General features: G+C 45.7%; 1 protein-coding gene across 2 annotated transcripts in view; it reads right to left on the reverse strand.

Moving 5' to 3' along the window:
* The window catches only part of LOC138285285 (zona pellucida-like domain-containing protein 1), a 305,528-nt gene that overhangs the window by 266,891 nt on the left and 13,388 nt on the right, over positions 1-25,249 (reverse strand). For both annotated transcript variants that reach the window (XM_069225015.1, XM_069225016.1), the window contains exon 2: positions 7,352-7,470. In XM_069225015.1, coding sequence (XP_069081116.1) covers positions 7,352-7,469 — 118 coding nt within the window. In that variant the 5' untranslated portion in view covers position 7,470. The remainder of the gene's footprint in view (positions 1-7,351; positions 7,471-25,249) is intronic.

The raw sequence follows: 25,249 nt of genomic DNA on the forward strand, positions 1-25,249 counted from the left end.
AAAGTGGCCAAATCCTCAATGTGGGGAAATGCAATGTAGCTGCACATGTGTTTTATCAGGGCAGACAATACTCTTGGCAGCACTATTGAAAACATTGGCTGTGACATTCCTGCTGCCAAGCCCACTGTCACTAGGAAAAAACAGTTGCCAGGAAATGGAGCACTGATAGAACTTGCACAAGAGGGGGGATCCCCGTGGGTTGATGGATAGCAGATGTCAGGTCACACTCACATTGGGCACACAGCTCTGTGATTGTGGCCCTGTCCAGTCTATAGGTGAGCATTGTGTGCCTGTCCTACAGGGTAGCCAAGTGCACCAGAGGTCTGTACACAGGGGTATGTCTCCATCTCCTATTCATCTGCAGCTGTAGGAATCTAAGGGACAAAAGAGTGAGGAGCCTGTCACAAACTGAACAATGGAGCCACAACAGTAGTTTGCAATCTGTAAACATGTAATGGGTCAGTGTGATTTGTCCAGAATGTGCCTAGTTCTCCTGTGATGCAGCATTATTGCATAGGGCTGACCCCCCCTGAATGGCATCTGCCTGTCCTGTGTGGAAAGACAGGTGGAAGTGACGTAATTCCACTGACGTTGTGTGCTGTGGCGGGAGGCGGTCGGGAACCGCTGTGCAATTCCTCATTGGTTAATATTGGGCCCTATGGGGTACAGTGGCCAATGGTGATCTACGCCAGCAGTGACGGTATACACCGCTGCGGACGTGACCACCATTTTCTATCATATTCCTCACTTGTTTCCTGACCTTCCTTAGGAGAGGACCTACACTGCATGTGCTGCTGTGACCTGTGTCTGAAACCTACCATGGCCTGTGTGACCGAGGAAAGGGCCCCAGCCTTCACTTCGGAGGAGTTGGAGGGACTGGTGGATTGGGTCCTACCCCAATACGGACTGCTGTATGGGCCTCCAGACCAACCGGTGAATACTGTGAGCGCGATGAATGTGGCATGCATGTATGGAGGTGTGTGTGATAGCACTGTGTAAGGGGTAAGGGATGTCCTCCTGGCTGGGTACACATTGAGTACTGGGCTATGTGTGTGCCAATAGTGCTGTAAATGGGTATGGTGGGCCATTTATGTAACTAGCTGGACTGTTTGTCTAATGGTGTTCTCCTGTTTGTATTGCCTCTGCAGGTCAGCGCCCATCATAAGAATGGTATATGGCGGGCCATCTCCAAGGACGTGCAGACCCTGGAGGTCTATGGCAGGTGGAGCACCCACTGTCAGAAACAGTGGGAGGACCTGAGACGCTGGGTAGGGAAGACCGCGGAGGCCCAGCTGGGTATGGCCTCTCAACGAGAAAAGGGTGTCCGTAGAATCCTGACCCCCCTGATGGCCCTCATACAACAGTCACAATGGAGTGAGTACAGTGGCTATCATTACAACTTACACCTGGTGGGGTGGTATCCGGGTGGTGGTTGTGTGTCAGTGGGTGCCCCTAGGCCAAGCCAGACATAGCAGCATAGGTCCTCTGGTGGCTAAGGGTCTGAAGGTAAAATACTACCTACCTAGCTTGTTAGCGTGCACTACTGGCCAGGGCTGCGTGGGTCCCAGGTGTGCTGCAGTTGGTGGTGTGTGTTCCTCCTCATGCCTTGGTGGCTAATAGTGCAATGCATAGTGCATAGTGGGTAGGCCTGTACCCCGCATGTGAGGGTGCTGTGTACAGTGTTGATGGTGCAGTCATTGACCCAGTGTATCATTTGTCTCTCTCCCCCCTTTCTTGGTTTGTCATCCTGTCCTTATGTGCATTAACATCATCTAGTGGAGGAGCAGAGACCCCGTGACGGAGGGAGCTGCATCCCACAGGACCTTGGAGGCAGAGTGCACCAGTGGGACGGAGGGCGAGGGGAGCACCATGGCAGAGACTGGAGGGGACAATACAGACTCTGGGGGTCATTCCGACCCCGGCGGTTGATGGTATAGTGGAGGTATTACCACCAACAGGCTAGCGGTACCTCCCTCCACTATTATGACACATCGACTGCCACGCTACAGTCTCCAGCCTACAGTCTCCGGCCCGGCTGCTGTCACTGGGCCGCCCATGGCATTTTGACCCCGCCCACCGCCATGGTTTCAGTGGTTTCTGTACTGCCACTGAAACCATGGCGGTAGGCACTATCAGTGCCAGGGAATTCCTCCCCTGGCATTGATATATGTCTCCCCCGCCTCCCTCCTCCTCCCAAGAGTCCTCCCGTACCCTCCCCCTCCCTCTCTCAAACCCCGCACATTTACACACATACACGCACATACATACACACCCATACACACATTCACCCACACATTCATACAGTCATACACACTCACAGCAACACTCACGAACATACATCCAGGCACAAATGCAATCTCAGGACACAACATGCATGTACACTCACACCCACTCATGCACACATGCATTACATTCACACACACTCACCCCCCTCACACACGCACACAACACCCCCCACCACCCCTCTCTTGTTGGAGAACCTGACTTACCTGCTTGTATGGAGTCCTCCGGCAGGAGACGGGACGCAGCGCTTCTGCCAGCAGCAGCGTCCGCCAGCAAAACACCGCCAGGCCGCATCATGGAACATGATACGGTAGGTGGTGCGGCGCTGGTGTGGCGCTGCTCTTGGCAGCAGCACCACATTACCATGACCATAGACAGAATTCCACCAGCCTTCTGGCGGAATTCCGACTACGGTCATAATGCCATGGACGGTCGGTAGCCACGGCGACGGTATGTTGGCGGCTGTCACCGTGGTGGTAGGCGGCATTTGCCGCCAAGGTCCTGATAAGGGCCTCTGATACCTCCTCCAATGGGAGCTCCCTTGCGGTGGCAGACACCTCTGTAACCACCCCCTTACCAGCACCGCCCTCCCAGCAGCCCCTCAGCGAGTTGCCCATGCCCGCTCACCCAGGAGGGTGGGCACCTCCTTCGCCCCAGGCACCTCAGGCCCTGACCCAGTGAGTCCTGCTGCCCTGAGTGAAGAGGCTATTGACCTCCTGGGATCCATCTCTGTAGGGCAATCAACCATTGTGAATGCCATCCAGGGGCTGGCAGCCTAGATGTAACAATCTACTGGATTCCTAGATGGCATTCACACTGGATTGGGGGCCCAACAGAGATCGATTCAGGGTCTGGCCTCCTCTCTGATGGCAGGCATTGTCCCTGTTTCTACCGTCCCCCCTCCAACTTCCACTTCCCAGTCCCATTCTCCTCAACCCCAACCCATCCCAAGCGCACAGCCAGACCAGCATGCACACAGGACAACACCCAAGAGTGTCACAGGCAAACACAAGCACCACACTTCATCCCACAGGCACTCACACAAACACCATTCAGTTGCAGACACAACAACATCCACTATTTCCACTGTCTCCCCCTCCTCCTCCAACTCCCACCCAGTTACGTCCACACTCACACCTGCATGTACTATACCATCATCCACTACCTGCATCATCACCACACCAAGCAGAACACACACCTCAGTGGCAGACACCTCCACAACATCCATGCACACGTCCCCTGTGTCCTCTCCCACCGTGTCTGTCCCCCCTCCTAAGGTACACAAACGCAAGCACTCAGACATCCAACAGCCATCCACCTCACAACAGCATACAACCCATGCACCTGCACCCAAATCCAGCAGACAAACACTTCCAACTACCACTTCCTCATCCTTCACTCTCATTACTTCTCCCTCTTCCTGGCCCAAATGTCCCTAAAAAGCTTTTCCTTTCTAGCACTGACCTCTTCTCTACCCCTCCCCCATCCTGCACGTATGGCCAAGGTATCAAGAAACCAGCCAAGCACCTCAGCCAAACAGTCCACGGGCCCAGTTCCATCAGCACTTACTCGTGGTGGAAAGAATTCCAGGCCACAAATACTGAAGGGGAAGGAGCCTGCACCAGCCAGCAGAAAGGGGAAGGAGCCTGCACTAGCCATCAAAAAGGGGAAGGAGCCTGCACCAGCCAGCAGAAAGGGGAAGGAGCCTGCACCAGCAAGCAAGAAAGGGAAGGAGCCTGCACCAGACAGCAGAAAAGAAGCCTGCACCAGCAAGCAAGAAGGGGAAGGAGCCTGCACCAGCAAGCAAGAAGAGGAAGGAGCCTGCACCAGCAGCTGTCACAGAGTCCCCACTGCAAGCCGTGGTTGTGCAGCCATCAGTGAGTGCAGGGGCAGAGCAGGAGCCTTCCACTACCAACATCACCACCACAGTGCAGCCATCGCAGGGTGCAGGGGCTGAGCAAGAGCCTCCCACTACCACCACCACAGTGCAGCCATTGCAGGGTGCAGAGGCTGAGTAGAGTCCCCACTGCAAGCTGTGGTTGTGCAGCCATCAGTGAGTGTAGGGGCAGAGCAGCATGTGATCCAGCCTCCAGATCCAGTTGGCAAGTCACCCACTTGAGAGACTGTGGCCTTGCACTCCCCAGGACCAAGCACAGGGCATGTTATCCCCTCCAGAACCAGTGGGGAAGACACCCACACCACAGACTGTGGTCTTGCACTCCCCAGGACCAAGCACAGGGCATGTTGCCCCCTCCTGGACCAATGGGCAAGTCCCCCACTCCAGAGACTGTGGCCTTGCACTCCCCGGGACCAAGCAAAGGGCATGTTTCCCCCTCCAGAACCAGTGGTCTTGTTTCCGCATCCGGCTGAGGTGCACCCTGCCCTGTGAGTTGCTGGCCTATTTGCCAACTGACGCCCCTGCAGTGTTCTCTCCGTATTGGTGCAGGTAACGAGTGGGGCCTTGGACTTTGCCTTGTGGCCATGTGTCCCCTGTGAACTGAGGACTGGGCAGTGTCCCTTTTTTGTACATTTGTACATATCTGTTGCATTGGCAAATCATATTATTAATTTTGTGTTGATCTTATTACAATCACTTTAGTCAATTCCTGTTGTCCTTGCATTATTGAGCCGATTTACAGGGATACATTGTTTTCTTGTGCAGCTGGTTGTGTGTATGTTGTGTGTGTATGGGGTGTGTGTGGTGTGTGTGTGTGTCACTCTCGTTTCCCCCCCCCCTTGTGTGCTAGGCGGCTGTACTCACCGTCGTCATCTTCGCCTGCGTTGGTGTTCGTGGTGGAGCATAACGTAGAAGATCATCGGGAAAACAGTTTGGGTTCCATGGCGGCATGGTTCTTCCCTCTGTCTCCAATGGTGAGTCCTTTCACTTCTGTGATGTGTTTCCGCCAGGCTTTTGATGGCGTTGGTACCGCCCAGAAAAGCTGGTGGATTGTGTTGTCATAATATGGAGGGCAGAACTTTGACTACCACCTGGCTGTGGGCGCCTACTGCCGTGATGACTGTTGTTTCCGCCCTGGCAGTCGGTGTGGTACATTGGCTAACTTTCAGAGATCTTACTGCCATGGTCATAATTTGGCGGTAGTTACCACCAGCCTATTGGTGGTATTACCGCCACTTTATCACTGACTGCCAGGGTCGTAATGAGGGCCAATATTTTCTAAAGGGGAGATAGACATTTAGATGTTACAACTATCCACGGAGTAACATAGCTCTTTAGAAACATTGTATAAAAGGTCATACAACCACATTCTTTCTGGTCTAATTCAGGGTGGCTTCGAGATACACTTACTCAAACTGGCACACATATTTAATTAACAATCAAACTCATAATTCTCATTGACACCTTTGAAAATGTCTACTTACAACCAAGTTGTGGCGTTTTTAGATATATACAGGTATGTATATGTTGCTGCTCATTTTAGCAATTTATTCATTAGAGGTTTGAGATATAACTGGTAAATATCTGTGCATAGGACCCAATACTGACAAGTAACCTTCGGAGCCACACGTTTATCTCACGTGATACAGTCATTGTTTTCAGTGAACTAGGATGCATTTGTCTACACGTCAAATCGTGGTATAGTGTACAGATTTGGAATGGCCAGTGAGGATCCCTGTCAGTTCGTCAACATATTTAATATTGATCAAATATAGCTCACCCTGTGCCCACCCTACATTTTGGCCAGTTTATAAGTATTGATGATTGTTTATTTTTTTCTAGGGAGCAGAACCCATCACACGTCAAGAGTTTCCTACAACAATAACAATACATCAGTATATTGTTTGCAGCTTCTTTATTGTACCTGCTCCATTTCCTACCAACAGGTCTATTGCCCAGGAAGCAGATCAGTTTCTAAAATATGGGGGATGGGTGTTTTGGGTGAAGGTGGTCAGCAGGAATACTGCAGCATAGTTGACTCATAGGGCTGAAACCCTGTGTCAAGTATCTTAAATACATAACTATGTGATTGCATTGTGGTTCCCCAATCCATAGGCTTGAGAGCCACTGAAGATCTTCCAACTGACTCATGATGACTCTAAGTGAGAACTAGTGTCATATTCACTCACATTGCTGGCTGAGAAGGGGATCAATTGCAACTTAGTACCATCTGCTATTGTTGTCAGGACAAATCCGATTTGGCATATTTACATTTAGTACCTTTACTTTTAATTTTCAGTCGAGTCCTGATAAAAAATGCTAAAAGCAAGTAGGCATTTAGGGCCAGGAGTTTCATCCCAGAATCTTGTGTTAGATGAAAGGATGACAATACCTCTCCACAAGAGCCATTTGTACACACAAAGTCCAGCTGGGTCACCATCATAACTCTTACTACAGTGAGTGCTCAGAGACCCTTTGGCACTCATAGGAAAACTTCATCAGGGAAGCTTGCTCCTCAACACTGTGTGTGAAATCAGCTTTTGCTAGTGGACTGTACCTCTTCTGCAGATTTTCATAACTAGGACTATTCCTCAGCCATGATCCATAAATTAGTTTAGTCACATATTCTTGAACCTGGTCACAATCTTATACTTTTCTTTGGGATCTTTTAGTATAACCACACTTTTATGACCCATGCAATAGAAGGTATGCCCACAGAGGTCACTACAGCTTTGATTTGATGAGTTCTTCTGTGGTGGGATTTAAACCAGACCAACAATGCCTCTTCTTCCTTTGCCAGCCTTGAGCGTTACATGAGGTGTTGTAGTGTCCATTAGGAGATTGTGCTCACGCCACCATTACCCACATCCTCTTGTTTTCCCATAAATCTATTTCTGCTTCCATGGATGCCTTGCCTCACTCCTAAAGCAGGAAAGTTACTAAACCATCAACGTCATAAGACAATGTCACAACAAATCACTATGAATCACCTCCAGAAGACTTCCAATTTTAAACCTAACTTACACCATTGATCTGTTTACCCAGAGGGATAAAAATTTGGTTTATGAAACAGAAAGTGAGATCAGAAAGTGTCATATATAGGATTTACTGTCAGTTCAACATTGAGTGACTGAGAAGCATCTTACATTTTTTTGGATAAAGGTTACTTGCCTGGATATCTCAGGTATGCGTCTGAACAGTTGTATGTGATTCCTTGGCATGGCTGTGCAAGAAAAACCAACAGCAGAGTAAAAAAGGTCCTCATATCTCGTGCCCCTCCAAAAAGCATCCTGAAATTCAATGACAACAGAACAGTTGAATTTGCAACGTGTCATTCTAAAGCCACTCATGCAAAAGTAAATCAGTTCAAGTTATTTTTGGTGTGTGAAGTTGCAAAGCTTACCTTCAGCAAACTCTGTTAAGATGTTCTCAAAATGTTGCAAGATTTGCAATACAAATAAAGCTTCTGAATTTTAAACAACAGGTAAGAAATTCTGCAGGTTTGGTGGGACAAAACTTGAAAACCTCACTTATACTGGGTGAATCTTCTTGCAAAATCAATGTGCAAGACAATTCTTTCACAGAGACGTTTTGAAAACTTTAAAATAATTGCACTCATCACAAAGTGCAAAGTTTGCTAACTTTGCAACACTTTTCAGGTAGAATTTATATTTCCCCTCTACTGATAATAATTAGATTTTTTTCTTGGAGTATATTTTTGCTGTCCTGCACTCGCTGCTATGTCTCTACAAATAGTTTAAACTAAGAAATTCTAGTGCATGTTGGTGAACTGTACTGGTTCATTATTTATTGTTTTCCTGATGAAAATAATCCTAATTTTTCCTCATTAAGACCAGACCTGAACTTGCATGTTTTCTCGTCTTTGGTTGGCATTCATTGCTAGTCATTCCTAAGATAATACAGTCCTCAGCCACAGCAGCATTTTTAGATTTCAAATTAACTACGAATCATTCCATGATGTGAGGCGGAGACCTTAGGCGACACTCAGGGCTAGATGGGACAGAGTTTTAGGCTGCGAGGTCACAGATGGGGAATGGACTAGAATATTTGTACACCCCAAGACACTATCTCGCAATACAAGACTGAAATATATACACTTCAACTTTGTGCATATGACCTTTCTCACACCCCATAGTTACAGGTTATATATTGTGAGGAACCTCATGAATGTCCCAGGTGTCAGTTACCTGATGCTGATTTTAGTCATGTAATGTGGGAGGTGCATTACCCTTCAGTTGTTTGGGATTTCAGGCCTTCTCTGATTACATATCACATTGGGATGTTCTCTCTCACATGATAGAGACCTGTCTCTTAGGAAGGCTCCCCAGACATAAAAAAGTGTAAAGCTGACACTAGGTTCCTCAACCTGGCTCCCATTCTGGCCAAATGTTGAATAACAATGGCGTGGAAATCAGGAACTGGACTTGTATTCGAGGTATGGGTCAAAAACGTTACCCCATGGGGCAGAGCAGAATAAAGAGCTCTTCTCAGGGAAAAGGCAAGAGTGGTTAGGTGATGCCCTACATCAGAGTTGTGGACCGAGGTGCTAGGGAACTGGGAACATCCGGGAGGGGGTGTGCACTCAGACCAGAAAAGGAAAGAGGATCGAGAAGAGGGGAGCCATGAGGGCAATCTGAATGAAAGGGAAATAGCTGCTTTGCTCCTCAAGTAAGTGATTAGATCAATTAAGAATAAGAGAATTGCTCAGTGTACTGGGCACCACACAGATTATACCTGTCATACTGTTGTATGTGGTAGATCACTCACCCCACCTTTGGATGCAGAGACTACTCGTTTTGGTGGAAGCCACAAGACATACACACACAACTGACACATACTGAGATATTTCCCCCCGGCCTATCCTCCCACCACTCGAGGACTGACTACCCTGAGACACATAGTTATACCCTTTATTTCTTTTGTTTACCTTATTTTCTTTGGATCCCCCAGTTGGGGATATAAAAGTTTGTTATTCCCCCAGTTTTTTCCCTTTTCCATACTCCTGCCTCAGAGTCATTTGGGATACATGCAACATGATCTTTGTGAGGTAAATCCCGAGGTCGGGAGTGAAGGAAATTAACAATTACCCATGTGGGATTGCATATGTAAGCAATGGCAGTGCTAAAAGCAGAAAGGAAATTCAAGACTAAACTGGGAATATATCCTGAACTGCTTAAGAACTTATTGCTGAGTGTGTATCCTTTTGACCACTGTTAACCTTCAACTCTCCCCACTGTTATACTGCATTTGCACCATGAAGATTAGCTTGACCTACCACTCAATTGTCTGTATTGATACCAAATAAATAACAGTAAGAAAAACTCTGAATCATTTCACTTTTATAATGAATCTAATTCATTCCATAGGTAAAATGTTTAAGCAATTCTAGTTGCTTACAGCCAGTGTTATAGTTCAAATCTTGATTTTTCAAGTTCTGTGTGTAAGAACAGGTCCATGCGAAGCAAGGTGGGTTTTCTTTTTCACAGTGGAGGTGTGCTGGTTAGAACATGACAACTTCCACATACAGATTGGAGCTCTTCAGGGGCATGTGGTAGAGTTACTTGCTGCAGGATAGTATGCTACCTGCATGTTATACAAGTAGATATAGCAAATATTTCACTGAGCCTCCTTTTAGTTCATTATCAATTATGAAATATCTAGAGTTTTTTTTTTATAGATTATAATGCTTTTCAATCTGTAATATAAGGGATAAAGTACCCCCTGTCATACATTACCTGGATATTGCAAGTCACTGGGGAGTTCCATAATCATATTGAGGAACAAGGATGTAGGCCAAGTTCCTTTATAAGGTTATGGAATTCCGTGCTAACTTGCAATATCATTACCATGTACTCCAGGAGGTACTTTATGTCATATAATACATGGTCACACCATCAACTTTTCCACAAACCACTTAAAACCTTGGTGCATAGCTTTTTCATATGAAAGAGTGAGCATGTTTGCAAACATGAAGAATAAAGATAAAACCTCTAGTACAAAATTAGACACATCAAAAACCTGGTAGATATTTGTTGCAAACAGATTTTAGAAACAATATGAGCAGATAAAAAATAAAATAGCTGTGGTAGCTTGGAATGTGCAGGAGCATGCACAAAGACTCTAGCGTTTCTCAATCTAAGCAGTGCAAAACATAAACATATCCTCTCTGCTTGTCGTTGTCACCTATTTAAATAGAGCCAAAGAGCAAAAAACAACATTCGACTTTAAAGAGCTGCTTCAATTATGCTCCATGACTTGACCTGCCTCTCACCTCAGTTACTGGCTCTGGCAGCAGGCAATGTAACTTCAGAACTTGGCTGTTATAACTTATAATAGACTTTTCTTTATAATCGGCAACAGGGTGCATCAGAAGTCACATGTTTCAAAGAAATCAGAGTCTGCCATTTATACAGGTGTTACAGAATCCCATGTATTAGAAGGATCTAAGCATCATGTACGGTACACATGAGAACTGACTTGCTATTAGTTAACTAAGAGTCAAACATGGCCTGTTCTAAAGGACAGAAGGGCTCTACCCCCTACCTTTTTGTAAACATAAAGAGTGTCTTTTAGGCTAAGCAAAGGTCAGCCTCAGAGACACTCTTCATGTTCAGGTCAGGCAGTCAGGCGCTGTGCATGTGCTAAATGCATAAGCAGCTGGCTGTCTTTGCTGGGTTGAAGATTTCCCAGGCTGTGGGTGTAAACTCCTTAGAACTGCAAAGCACTGGAGGACATTCCCTTCATGGCAAGGGGTGCATCCTGAAAGGCCTGGACCTAGGCCTCTCAGTTTTAAGCCCTGAATAATTTAGTGCAGTGTCCATCAATGATGCTTGTCACAGAGTGGGCTAGGTTCAGCAGTCTCACTGACCCCATCCCATTCTGTGATGAGTAAAGGACTGCCATCTCCTCTCATTGGCTGAGCAAGGTCAGCCAATAAGAGGAGGCAGCAGTCCCAATCCTCCAGGAACCACGGAGGCTCCCTTTCAACCACTGTGTGCATGTTGTGAACGGGTATGTGCATGTGCTTGTGAATGGTGAGTGTGAATGAGTGTGTATGCAGATGGTTGAGTGTGAGTGTTAGCACTCAAAATAGTAACACCACTACTAATAGCATTCTCATAGTGGCATTGGCAGGGATGTTTCGCAGATCATGTTTAAAACCTCTTATCTTTAATAAATCTTTCTTAACGCAGAGATATATAGTTTGACGTATTATGGATAAACTTTTCAGTGTTTTAAAGAACTACTCTTCTTCAAAATTTGAAGAAACTTTCTCACATTCTAACATAGTGCTTGTTGCATGATTTACATGGCAAGTATTTTCAAAGCTTGGCTTGTGTGTGGGCTTTTTGAGCCAGAGCCAAACCTTGGCTCGGTCCTGGCTCAGCTCCTCTGTTAATTTGTTGGCTCACCCACCTCTATGTCTACAACCATAGTTGCACAGCGTGACATGAACATTTATGCCACATTCGAATTTCGGCATTCTTCAGCTGTCTTGTGCCAGCTCTCTCTGTAGACATAGTGGAACTACTTCAGCCTGTTATGTCTCTAAAATGAAAGCTAGAGTCTTTTAGGTGTGTATTTTGAAGGAAAGGCAATATGTTGACATCCAAAACACATTGAAAATAGTAACCATTCAATTATATCTACAAAGAGATTTACTGTGGTTTATTAAGCGTTTTAATAGCTTTCTCAAATTGTAGTATTTTTAAGGCTTGAATACAGACAACTTTAGCTGGCTGTTTGTTGTCGAAGACCTATTGTGCTCAATATATTAAAATATAAATACATAGTGGTCTTTCAATCAGCTCCTTGCCATTGATTGTATGGCTTTCATGTGCAACTCATTTCCCTACTTCTTATTTGATCACTTTCCCTTATATTCTTCCTATGGCCTGCCTCTAGAGCATTTCTTATGTATTATCTTCCGATTGGATGACTTGTGCTCTTCCATTGTTTGCATTCATGGAACTACATTTTCTTTTTCTTCTTTTGGCTCTCCATAGGAGTTTATGCATTGTCTTGCTATCTCCCTCATTTGTTCCTGATCCCTTTAAACCCTCCGACTCTTCACGTTTCTCCCCTTTCCTCCATAGCTATTCCATTGCTTTATGGCAAATTTGTAACCCCCATCCTCACTGGACGTTTTCTCCACTTTCATCACTCGTCACCCCCACTGCTCCTGCTAACCGATGGCACTGAACTGCTCCCCCCCCCACCCTCAATCAATCCTCTGCTTTTCTCAATCCCTCCTGATCACATTCTTTTTTAAATATTCATTTTTTGTTGTGGCAGCAGCTGCAATTTGCTGCCAAGCTACTCCTTTCTTAACAGGCACACCCAAGCACATATTTTCATTTAAAAAAATCAACGGCTCAAAGACAGGCATCTGCCATCTTGGAATGGTAAATAAACGGGCTGCCTTGCTATGCTGTGTCCACATGCATGTGCGGTGACACATATCTGCATTCATATCATAACAATGCTGTTCAGTATCAGCAAACAAGAGTTTTTTGGGTTTGGAAATGCATAACAGCATCTTCAAAAAGCATTAGCAAAGCCAATAAGTCTGTGTTAGTTTCAAAATGAGAGATGTAATGCCTTTGCCAGTATGTGTTTAATGCACTTGAGCACGTGCTGTTATTTCTTTTGCATTTACAACTGTGCCATCATTAAACTGCCAACATGGCATATTAAGTGCATGGAAACATTTGTGGATTATGCCCAAAAAATATTCAGTTGAAAAGTGTGGAAAAAAGTCTCTGTCACAGAACTTCTGATGGTTAGTGCAAGAATTAACAAGAATTGTCAAAGCCCATATGTTTGCCTTTAATTAAGCATGCAATATAGGTGCGTACCTGTGTTTCTATATGGTACCACATTAAAGTCAAGAACGATTTGCTTTGTGAATCCTTATTACGTTGTGAAACCAAAATACAAGCATGCTATAAATTAAGCTGCTTGTCAAAGATCATTTATGGGCAGAAAACTCTTCAATGTATATTTTTTAACATCTGCAAACTGAGGCATGAGAGCTCCTTTATATAAAATAGCTCTACACTGTTCCTACAAATAATAGAAAATCGGCGCAAAATGTATTGTAGGTTTGAATCTTGTTTGAAGGAGCCATTATTTTAATAGATCGTAAATGTTGATCTCTGTTCATGCAGCTGTTAACTTTCTATGTGGGGGTTGTATGACTATTAGTGCAGAGCGTATAGGTTTTTCACTTCCGAGTACCTCATACAGTTACTTTTTTTCTTTGTATTCTGGGAATTTGCAGTGCATGTGACTAGATTACGAGTTCCTCAGTGCCAATACTAAACCTGGAGTTAGTGAGTTATTAAAGCGTTTACATGGGAAACCTGCGAGCTCTGGCAGTTTTCTGCAGGTTTGTGGAAGAGTTAACATTCCCAGAAAGAACCGACCCATCCCTGTCTTCAGGTTGTACCATAACAGCATTTAGATTATTAGGGGCCAGATGTAGCAAAGGTTTGCGAGTCGCAAACGGGCCGAATCGCTATTTGCGACAGTGCAAAATCGGAAATGGGATGCAAAAAGCCCATTTCCGACTCGCAAAAAGCGATGGGACCCGTTTGCGAGTCGCATCCGTTGCGACCCCATTTTGCGACCCGCAAATACCAAGTCGCAATTTGCGAGTCGCAAACCTTATGCAATTGCAACTCGCAAATTGCGACTAGTCGCAAAAAGCCCATTTTGCATGTCCCATTTACCACTAACTCAGAGCAGGTGGTAACCATTACCAAAGTATAAAAGGAGACCCAGAAGGCATCTGGGTTACACAAGATGTCGGAGATATACCTGATAGCAGTGAGAAGGAGAGTCCACGCAGCACAGCAGAGGAGGTGGAGGGGCCACAGACAGGAGAAGATATATAGAACAAGGCAGACTCTTTTTCAACAAACTGAGGAAGAGATCTATGACAAATACCGCCTTAGCAGCGCAGCCATACTAGAATTAATTGATTTACTCAAACCACAGCTAGAACACCAGACTCTGCGTGGCTGCGCCATCCCTACGCATGTGCAAGTGCTATGCTCACTGCACCTCTTGGCCTCAGGGAGCTATCAGGGGGTCATTGCTGTGGCAGGTGGGGTATCCCAAAGTGCAGTGTCAAGGTTCCTCAGGGCCTTCCTAGATGCCTTAGTCACGCACATGTCCCACTTCATATACTTACCAAGGAATGAGGCAGAAATGAACAGCACCAAGCTGGACTTTTACCGCATTGCCCACTTTCCCCATGTCATAGGGTGTGTAGATGGGACACACATTCAAATATGCCCCCCTGCTAATCTAGAACACCTTTTCCGCAACAGAAAGTGTACCCACTCACTCAATATTCAGGTTGTTTGTGACGCCCATTATGTCATCACTGACATTGTAGCTAAGTTTCCAGGCAGTACCCATGACTCATACATTTTTAGGCATAGTGGGATACATCAACGCCTGGAACGTGGGGAATTCGGAGACGGTTACCTCCTAGGTAGAGCCACAGACACTTGCAGACATACACACAGGTCACTGTGCACGACAATCTGGACTTTCTAACAGTGTACTTTTGTGCCCAACAGGTGACAGTGCATATGCTCTCAGGCCTTGGATCATGACTCCGTTTTTAACACCCAGCAATGATTCAGAGAGGCAATACAACAGTGCACATAAGAGGACCAGGAACCTCATCGAGCGCACCTTCGGACTCCTGAAGGCAAGATTCAGATGCCTCCACCGCAGTGGAGGTGCCCTCCAATACACCCCCATTACCGCATTCAAAATTGTGGTTGCATGCGCCATCCTCCACAACATAGCCACCCGACGTGGGCTACCTCTCACCCCTGCAGACCCAGATCCTGATGATGAAGAGCAAGAACAACCACATCGCCATCATGGGGATAGGAGTATGGCAAATCAAGGCAGACTGAGACGGGAACACATTGCAACACAATATTTTGGACGGTACGTGTCAACTCCCACCATACTCACCTATTAACCAAAAACTCCATTTGTTAAGTGGATCAAAAATAACTGATTTATTAGTGCATTAATGAAACTATTCACAAGTAAAGATTGTCCATGGGCAGGAAAATGCTAACCAGGCATGTGGCACATTAACGTCATGTGCCACATTTCATGGTCCAGAGTGATCTCTAAGACCTTCTGCCCCTCCTGCCAGCCTGGCTGGTCCCTGGTGCTTCCGTGGTGCTCTGCCTGCCACTCCTGAGCAACCTGCTGTCAGTGACAGAGACACTGCTCACTGTTGAGCCCTCCTGACTGTCCTGGGGTGTTTCCCCTGTGGCCCTCGACATTTCCCGTGTCTCCATCATTTCTATAATGTGGGTCAGACGTCCCAGGCCCCTAGCCACATCCCCAGCGAAATGGCCCATCTCCACTTGCAGCCCAACTGTCCTCCTCGACAGGCCTGTGGTGTTCATGGCGAGCCTGCCGATGGATGTGGCCATCCTGTCCAGTCTGTGCAGGAGCTGCCGATCCCTGCGCCGCCCACCCTCGGCCTGGGCCAGTAGTCCTCCCGCCAGTTCCCTCATGGCAAGGGCAAGGTCCCCAGTGTTACTGCAGATCATGTCCATCCGTGTGTTGAGGTGCTGCATGCTGGCATGGTTGTTGCGCACAAAGCGGTGCAGCACACCACTAATTCTCCCCAAAATTCTATTCTGTACCGCTGACCACGAAGCAGATGTGCCTCACTGGTGCTGGGAGGAAGTAGCCCGGATGCAGACTGCAGCCCTGATGGTATGGACCTGCGACGCCTGCGCAGCGGTGGCTGCCCTGTGCTTCCACCTGTCTCATCCCTGCCTGTTGCTGGGGCAGCCTCTTGTGGAATTGTTGCAGCAGGTGTGGCTACTGCAGGGATGCTGCTGACCGTGCAGGTGGGGGTGCTGGCGGGTCCTGGGGTGTCCTAATGGGCCTGGCTGCTTGGAGTGTGGGTGGTGTCTTGCTGGAGACCTGTCGGACATGGGGAACAGACTGTCAGTGTCTACTATCTATTGCACACTTCATAATAAACATTTGCATATGAACTGCCTACTTGACTACATTTCCCATAATGCGTCATTCTGGCATTTGCTACCCTGAAATGGAGCTATCTTGGTTGTGCATGCCCCTGTGCACATGGTGGGTGGGGGTATGGCATTGATAGGGGTACAGGCATATCACATGGTACTCACCGGTTGATGTGCTGGGCTCTGAGGTGTCCAGGTCCCCAAATCCAGACACTGCCTCCTGCTCCAAGGTTTCTTCCACCCTTTCTTCCAGGGGTGTGGGTGGTGGCACAGACAATGGTCCCCCTCCTGTGCCTCTCATCTCCCAGAGCCTTTCAGCCACCCTCTCCTTGGTCCGGGAGCGGAGGTCATACCACCTTTTCTTGATGTCGTCGATGGTCCTATGGCTCACCCCCAGGGAATTAATCTTGTCCTGTATGTCCTGCCACAGCTGTTTCTTGGTGGCTTCAGGAACATTGAGGGCTGATCTCCCAAACAAGTCATCATAGTGCTGACAGCATTTCTCTGTCAGCACCTCCAGCTCCCTCTCAGAGAATTTCAGCTTCCTCTTTCTTGGTGTTCCCTCCATGGCAGCTGCTGTTTGTCCTGTGTGAAATTCGGCAGTTATAAAAGGGTGTGGTCCTGCCTCCTCCCAGGTGTATTTGTAAACTTCCTGGCTGTGATGTCATCCTCATGTGCCAGGAAGTGTTTCCAGAGTGTTCTGGAGTGGTTTCTGGAGTGTTCTGCTGCACCTGTAATCAATTTTCAAGGTAATCGCAATTTGCGACATCTACTCGCTAATTGCGAGTTCGTTTTTTGCACACTCGCAAAAAGCGACCTCGCAATCTGCGGACTCGCACACTGCGTTGCGAGTCCGGGTGCGAGTCGCTATTTCGGCACTTTTTTTCCTTGCATTCCGAATTGCGACTCGCATTTTGCGAGTTGCATCAACTCGCAAAATGCGAGTCGCAATTTTTTGTTTTTCTACATCTGGCCCTAGGTTCTTATATAGTGCTGCTCTAACCAGAGGAGGGCAACATGTGGCTTTACAAAGAGCAAAACTAACATGAGAAGTACTACGCAATATCATATTACAAGCAGAGGTGAGCCATGTATAAGAGATGGAGAAACAATGTCACAATAAAAGCCAACCAGATGAATTATGCGGTTGTATTTGGAGAGAGGGATGGTGTTGGCCAAAATGAGAAAAGTGCTAGCTTGAGAATGATTTGAGTCGAGCCTGTATCCATTAGATGTTCCTTCAATTTAGAATTTGCATTTGAGTTGACAGGTCATGTCTTGGGGGGTGTCTGGAAGGCCTGATCTTAGTCCCACTTCTGGTGCGTGCTTGGCTGAGTGAAATTTCAGTGCATATTAGTTTCCCATGACCTATTAACTGCAAAGCCCTGACACCACTTAAGCAGATTGTATCGTGGGTTGCAAAGAGACAATTGAACCATCAGCACTAGGTTGTGAGGACATGAGAAATGGTCAGTGAGTAGAGAACAGCAGTGCAGGTCGATGCGGAAATTAACTTGATGACTCGGTTACACGACAAAAAAAACACAAATGTGAACCTGTACAGAAAAGGACACGAAGGTAGTTCATTATCCACTCCAAGCTAGTCCTTATTTAGGACTTACAACCCATACCCACAAATGGTGGCATTCTTCACCATTGGGTCCCCTCCTTATTCAACAGGCATTATTATAGAGATCTTTTCTCTTAATTATTAGATGGAGTATGTCAAGGGAAATGCATGGGGGATCAATCCAGTTATGAGTGTTGAATACAATTACCTTAGCCAACATGGCTTTTAGTAAAGTGGCCCCCAGTAAGATTAAAAACAAAAGGACATAAAGCATTTGGGAAAAGTATCACCCTCTACGTCCACTGGTCAACATGTTTCAGCCACATACACTGAGCCCAGCATAGACCTATCACCCTCATGGGGAAAATATGTGTTGTATTGTTTAGTCATGTTTGTACCCAGGTACAATCCTCGTATGAAAGAGGCAAAACACATGGTTGAAACTATCAACTGTGAAATATCCCTCCAACGATCATTCCATCATCAGAGTGAGAAAGCGTTTTAGGTGTTTTGGAGGGCACCAGATTTTGATAATAGTTTGACTATGAAAAAGTATCACAAAAACCTCCCCCATGAGGCCTGGGCCCCTTACATTCTAGTGTATTTCACAGAGGAAAATTTCGGTCATAAGAATTGCCTTGAATGCTATGATTGTATCTGGGATAAAACATGGCCAAACCCTACACCACACACAGGTTCTGACAAAGGCCATAAAACCGTTCTGGACTCAGAGTAGACAGCTGAAACGTGCTGACCAGAATGCCTACGAATTTAGCATGAGGTAAGAAGGTAATACTCCCCTTGGTGGAGCCCCACGCCCGCTCGAACTGTATTGCAAAGACTTTAGTAACAATTTTGCAGATAGCTGAACTATCTACAAAATTGAACAGCCGTCGTAGAGGAAGTAAGTTTTATTTTAAGCAGCTGCTATCTCATTGTGGGATTAGATATTTTTCTGTGTGTACAAGATACTCTTTTGCCTTCTTGATGTTCCTCACTATTAGGCATGGGTGTTATTTTGCGTCTCCAATCCTCTCTAATCCACTTTTTCCTAACCACTTGCTGTTTTACTATGTACCAAATATGACGTTTATATTAAGTACACAAAGTGTAAACTACACGCTTACAGTATAGGTTAAGCATCTAAATCTCTGGTGACCCTGCCAAAAACATAGGACATAGCATAGTCTATGGCAAGCTATCTCTCTTGTTCATATTGTCTCCTTGACAAAGTCTGTAAAACATAAACTTACAGTACACAAACACCTGCAAACATAATTAACGCTATCAAACTTGCCAATTCCATACATTAACCTGTGACCAGGTACGAAGAATCCATGATACTGAGCAGTGAATGCGCGATGTACAATAGTTAACTAGGTGGTCTATCATCATGCAAAAATACATGAGTAAACCATGGATCGCCACAGACTTCCCTTCAGCGTAAAACCTGGGCTCAACCTTTGGGGATATTCTTTTTTTTACTTTCAAATATGATTAATCACAGAGCCACCATGAATGCTAATGAATTGTTTGAAATACGTTAAACAAGGAGGTAAGTGAACTAATCTAATCTTGCTCTTAATTGTAACAATATTAGCTGCTTGTGGGCAAATGCTTAGTCACAGTATATAGAATAATAGAAACATTGCTCATTACGATGATCACTCAGCAAGCAAATATGTGTGCAATATGCAGGTCACACATATGAATCTGGTCAATGTGTACCACTGAGTGAAGTAAGATGATTTATGTTATGTACGTGCTGACATGTAATTCAGTGCAATGTGTATTGTGTGTATAGTCAATTTACAAAGTATGAAAAGTGGGTCATATTACATAGCTCATAAAGTACTCCCTGCCTTAGTTTAGAAGAATATTGCAAGTCAGAAAGGAGCTCCATGACCATACAGAGGAACAAGGGCAAAGGCCAAGTTCCTTTATAAGGTTATGGAACTCAAAGGTAACTTGCAATATCCTTATGATGTATGGCAGGGAATACTTTATCCCTTAGAATACATGGTTATGCCATCACCTTTCCCAGACCACTTTAATCATTAGTGTGTAGTGCTTTCATATGAAAGAGAGAGAGCATGTTTGCAATCACGGGGAGTAAAAATAGAATCTCTAATGCAACATTAAACACATCAAAAAAGTTGTTAAATATTTGTTGCACGGAGATGTTACAATCAGTTTAATACTAGACATTTTTTTTTAAAAGGTGCAGTAGCTCAGAAAGAGTAGAACAATCTAGACTTTTCTATAATAACAGTGCAAAACATAAACAGGTTTTCATAAACATTGCTTTTCTTCCTGCCCCTGTACAGCTGGAAAAACAGAGCTGAGAAAATAATAGGCACATTTCGTTTTCACAACTGCTTTAATTATGCTTTGTGACCTGACCAGCCTTTCCCTTTGGCTGCTGGTTCTGGCAGCAGGTATTTTGTTGTCAGTATTCAACTGTGATAATTTATTACACTTAAATTCATACTTCATTTCTTTATAATAGAAGACTGGGTGTTGCACAAGTCACCTATTATTATTATAATAAATAAATTAGAGACAGGTGTTTTAAAAAGGGATTACAGAAACCCAAGCAAAGAAAGCTTTTTTTACCTGGTTGACTGTTTATTGCTGAAAAAGCCATAGATTCTAAAACCAAGATTACACAAGGATAATGTCATTTCTGTGAGTTATTTCCCATAATTTACTGAAATCATATAATTTCCCATGAATTGTCGATTCCATTCACCGAGATGCCTTCTTATCTAATTTCCTTCTCACAATCGAATTAGTCTGTAAACACCTCAATGCATTTGGAAGAGAATAAATCACAGCGGTCAGCGTTATCATGGTCCTTTATCTAATCAGTTCTCTAATGACAAGGAAGCAAAACCTGACAGCATCTGCAAAGTCTTCCGCTTGCACAGTCAAAGGTTCTCCTTAAAACAGCAAAACAATGTCTATAGTAATCTTCAGCCTTCTGAACAACATCAGTGATTTTTTTCATTTTATTGCAGACACTCAATCGTTGTAGTGGATGATTTAACTTACTGTTTTAAACAAGTATTTGAATAGTTTTATAAAATATTATGTCTGTCTTTGTATTTGTCTTCCATGGTATTCCTAATATCTTACCAAATAAATTAAAAATGTATTTTCCTATTAAAAAAAAATCTTATTTATTTCAGTCAACAGAATGCGAACAGTAACATTGAGCATCAACCGGAGCGCCACTTAAACAGTTAAAATGACTACCTTTTACAGATCATCTTTGCCAACCCTTTTTTCGGCACGTTAGCGTCAGTAATGCATATGTAGTACGTTATTATCTTTTTGCATAGAAGGTTAAAATAATTATTCGCAGGAAATGATGCTCTTTACGCATCCATCATACATTGAAAAGCTAGTTTTAAAAGGAATTTACAATAACATGGCAACCACAAGTTTGTAACAAACTTCAATACGTTGCAGTAGCTGTCTTAATTTCCAGAGTAAATTCCACATTTATTATTTGTTTGTGCGACCATATTGCAAACAAGTTGGGACTTTTGAGACATTTGGGCCCGTATTTATACTTTTTTAGCGCCGCATTTGCGTCGTTTTTTGACGCAAAAACGGCGCAAACTTGCAAAATGCCATTGTGTTTTGTAGGTTTGCGCCGTTTTGCGTCAAAAAGCGGCGCAAATGCGGCGCTAAAAAAAGTATAAATACGGGCCTTGGCATCTTTCCTCTGTTAATTGATGGAACTCATTACATCGAGCCTGGGACAGCTCTCTCGCTTGTGAGAGGTATTCCATACAATAAAGGGCTTAGAACATGCCCATTGCTTACCATCTGTTGGCTTGATTGGCACTTTTTTTACTGTCTCCTAATTGTAGTCGCGGCTCGCGGCTCGCGGCTCCTAAAAGGAGGAGGGTGGATGCTGTGCAACGGGGAGGGAAAGGGGGGACAGGGAGAGGTGGGGGGGGAATACATTACATTACAAAAATAAAAAACTTACCTTGACTCGCCATGCGCCGCTCCCCCGACTCAGCTGCAGGCATAGGCTCCCAGCCTGCCCTGCGCTAATCCTGACGGTGCTCAGAGCAGCGTTAGGATTGGCTGGAAGTGCCTAGCTAGGGTGCTCCCAGGCATCTGGGAGCCTGTACAGACTCTCTCCAGCCCAGCAACACAGTTGTCGGGCTGGAGACAGCCTGCTGCATATGTGTGTTTGGCCGGCCAAACACACATGCGCTCTGAGGGAGAGTGCTGAGCACTCTCCTTCAGTGCACGTCACCCCTAATGCCCCGCTCCTTTCAGAATGAAAGGATGATAAACAGAGTTTATCATCCTTTTATTCTGAAAGGTTTGCAGCTTCTGCCACTGGCGGGGGGCAACGCTCCTCCACCCATATGGAGGAGCCGCCCCTGCCTAATTTGGCAGCGTATGACAAGAGTCACCTTCATTTCTTTCTGTGGCGCATGAGCTAAGCACAGATTGATTCAGCTTAATTAGTTTCCCTACACTTTCCATCCACCTATCGCTTTGTGATTCTGTGACATTGCTGTACTATTTTCTTTATTTGCAAAGTACTGCAGTGCATTTTTTTACTGGCACATTCCCTCCACTTGTCCTACCTCCTTGTTTGTTTATTCTCTCCTCTCCTGAATAGAGCTGTGCCTGCTGCTTTTTATTGTTGAATGAAAAATAAGGAAATATTGTGTCACACTGCTTCTGGCCTCTGTTTTTTCTAAGGAAGCCAGTACACCATCCATTTGAAGAGACATACCATTGTGTATTTTTTAATTTGGGACATTAGGAGATTAAGGGGGTCATTCTGACCCTGGCGGTAATTACCGCCATGGCGGAGGTTGGCGGTAGCACCGCCAACAGGCTGGCGGTGCTCCGCCGGGCATTCTGACCGCGGCGGTACAGCCGAGGCCAGAAGCGGAAAGCCGGCGGTGTACCGCCGACTTTCCGCTGCCCATGGGAATCCGCCATGGCGGCGCAGCTTGCTGCGCCGCCATGGGGATTCTGACAGCCCATACCGCCATCCTGTTCCTGGCGGTTCACCCGCCAGGAGCAGGATGGCGGTATGGGGTGTGGTGGGGCCCCTGGGGGCCCCTGCAGTGCCCATGCCAATGGCATGGGCACTGCAGGGGCCCCCGGAGGAGGGCCCCACAAAGGATTTCAGTGTCTGCTTTGCAGACACTGAAATTCGCGACGGGTGCAACTGCACCCGTCGCACCTTCCCACTCCGCCGGCTCCATTCTGAGCCGGCTTCCTCGTGGGAAGGGTGTTTCCCGCTGGGCTGGCGGGCGGACTTTCGGCGGTCGCCCACCAGCCCAGTGGGAAAGCCAGAATGACCGCCGCGGTCTTTCGGCGGGAACCGCTTGGCGGGCGGCGACTGCCGTCCGCCGCGGTCAGAATCACCCCCTAAGTGATTTCCCCACAATCAGAACTCGGACCAAGGCAGCCTTAGCTGTAAAGCCACCTCCTCTTCCCAAGTTAAGCCATAGTTAAATGGGAATATTGTGGTAAAACAACAATAGATCAGGCAATGCAACAGACGAGTTACTAGGCAACCCAAGACTCACCTCTCACTTTCTGCTGTCTAATCGCATTGAAGCGCCTGTTCAAGAAGAAGGACACATTATTTACCTGACTATGGGATCATGACAGAGAAGCCTATGAAGCGTCCTTATTGTGGCATATTGGTGCCCTAGAAAACACAGTGAAAGAATAACTGTAACAGAAGTGCATCAAATGTGTGAGTTACTCATGGCATAGGCTCCTCCCATGATATGGGCCACCTAAACAATTACGGCATAAGGACAGGCAAGAGCTACAAAGCGTCCTTATTGTGGCATATCAGTGCCTAGAAAATACACTGCTAATGGTGACAGGAGTGTATCAAAAGTGTGTGCATAGAGGACACGTGTATATACATTATACATGTGATTTATGCAATTCCTGACAGTGTAGTTGACAATGGATGACAGGCATTGAAGATAAGGTGCAGCATGTGGATCCCAGTACAGTGTTAGATTAGGAGGTGGCTTAATGGGTGCTTAGCACTAAGAGATCTGTGTGGTCCAACTATTGGGCTCTTAATAGCAGGGCAGTGGTGTCATGTGTGGTAATATAAACAGGAGTGCAACAGGTGCAGCGGCACCGGGCACAAGAATGTTAGGGGGCCGCTGCTATCAAATGCTAGTTATCTTTACACTTCCAACTACTGGATGTGCAGCCCACTAGCTTTGCTTGCACCAGTGCCCATGACACCCTTACTGTGCCACTGCCCTTGCACCGCTGATGGGTTGAAGGAGACAATTGCAATTGGGGTTTGGAGGGGATCTTTATGCCCTTGGACGAATGTTACTAACCCTCCTGCACAGATTATAGCCATGACCTAGATGGTAGGTAGGTGGATGGAAGATTGGTATGTAGGTTTAAAGTATGGGAATTTCAGGGGTTGGGAGGAGTCAGCATTGAGGTCTGCTGCTTCAAAGCAGAGTGTGTAGCAGATTTGAAATGAGGTGCTTTGGCAAAGCTGCATCTTCATGTTCAAGTAATAAAATGGGGTTTCCATATTAAGACTGAGGCAGAGCTTTGTGCCCGTCCAAGGAGTGAATTCCGGAGGTGGTGCATTGGGAGAACTGCACATGAGTTTCAGCAGCCCAGCCAGCTAGACGATGCTACAGATCAGAGCCATCTTTCACTGCTGAATGTCAGGGCTCACTCGCTTTTCTTATACACTTTTGCTGGACCAAGCGTTTCCCCTATTCTGGAAACAGGCACATCTGACTGGCCAAAGCTTGTTTTGAGCTTTACTTTTATTCCCTCTTGCCTATCATTTGTATGAGGTAAAGTTGCACACAGACAGTTGCGTAGTCAGTGTGTCATGGACCCTAGTGCAAGAAAGGAACTGCTTCCGCAGTTACAGTTATAATTATAAAACAAACATTGGCAAAGCCAAACTGTCTTGGCTATGAAAGTTCTGTTGGCTTCACAAATATTTTATTAGCCATGTTGCACAGAAGAGCAGCTGTTGTGCAACATTTTCGAAAGGTGTTCTAAAAAAGTGCTCTGATGCAGCAGCGTTCCACACCACAGCATTTTTTAACTTTCATCCATGTTGCACAAAAAATGCTATGACGCAGCAAGCATTGACTGTGTTATAGCTCTTATATTTTTTCTTTTCTTTCAGCCTTGTTGCACAGTAGCTGTGCTGCAGTGAAACATGGCTATAAGACATCTCACATAGGGAAGACCTATTGGCTTTGTCAATTATAGTTTTTAGGTCTCGCTGATCCCATTTCCCATGCGACTTCATGTGTTTTTACAAAGTGCTGTCCATCCACTAGCTCTTTCATTATCCTTTACCCTCTCACCCGAAGCTACCTTTCCCACCCCCCCATACCAGTTGTTGGGATGGGGCTGTCAACTGCATGGATTGCA

This window comes from Pleurodeles waltl, chromosome 3_1 (assembly GCF_031143425.1).
Source record: "Pleurodeles waltl isolate 20211129_DDA chromosome 3_1, aPleWal1.hap1.20221129, whole genome shotgun sequence".
NCBI lineage: Eukaryota > Metazoa > Chordata > Amphibia > Caudata > Salamandridae > Pleurodeles > Pleurodeles waltl.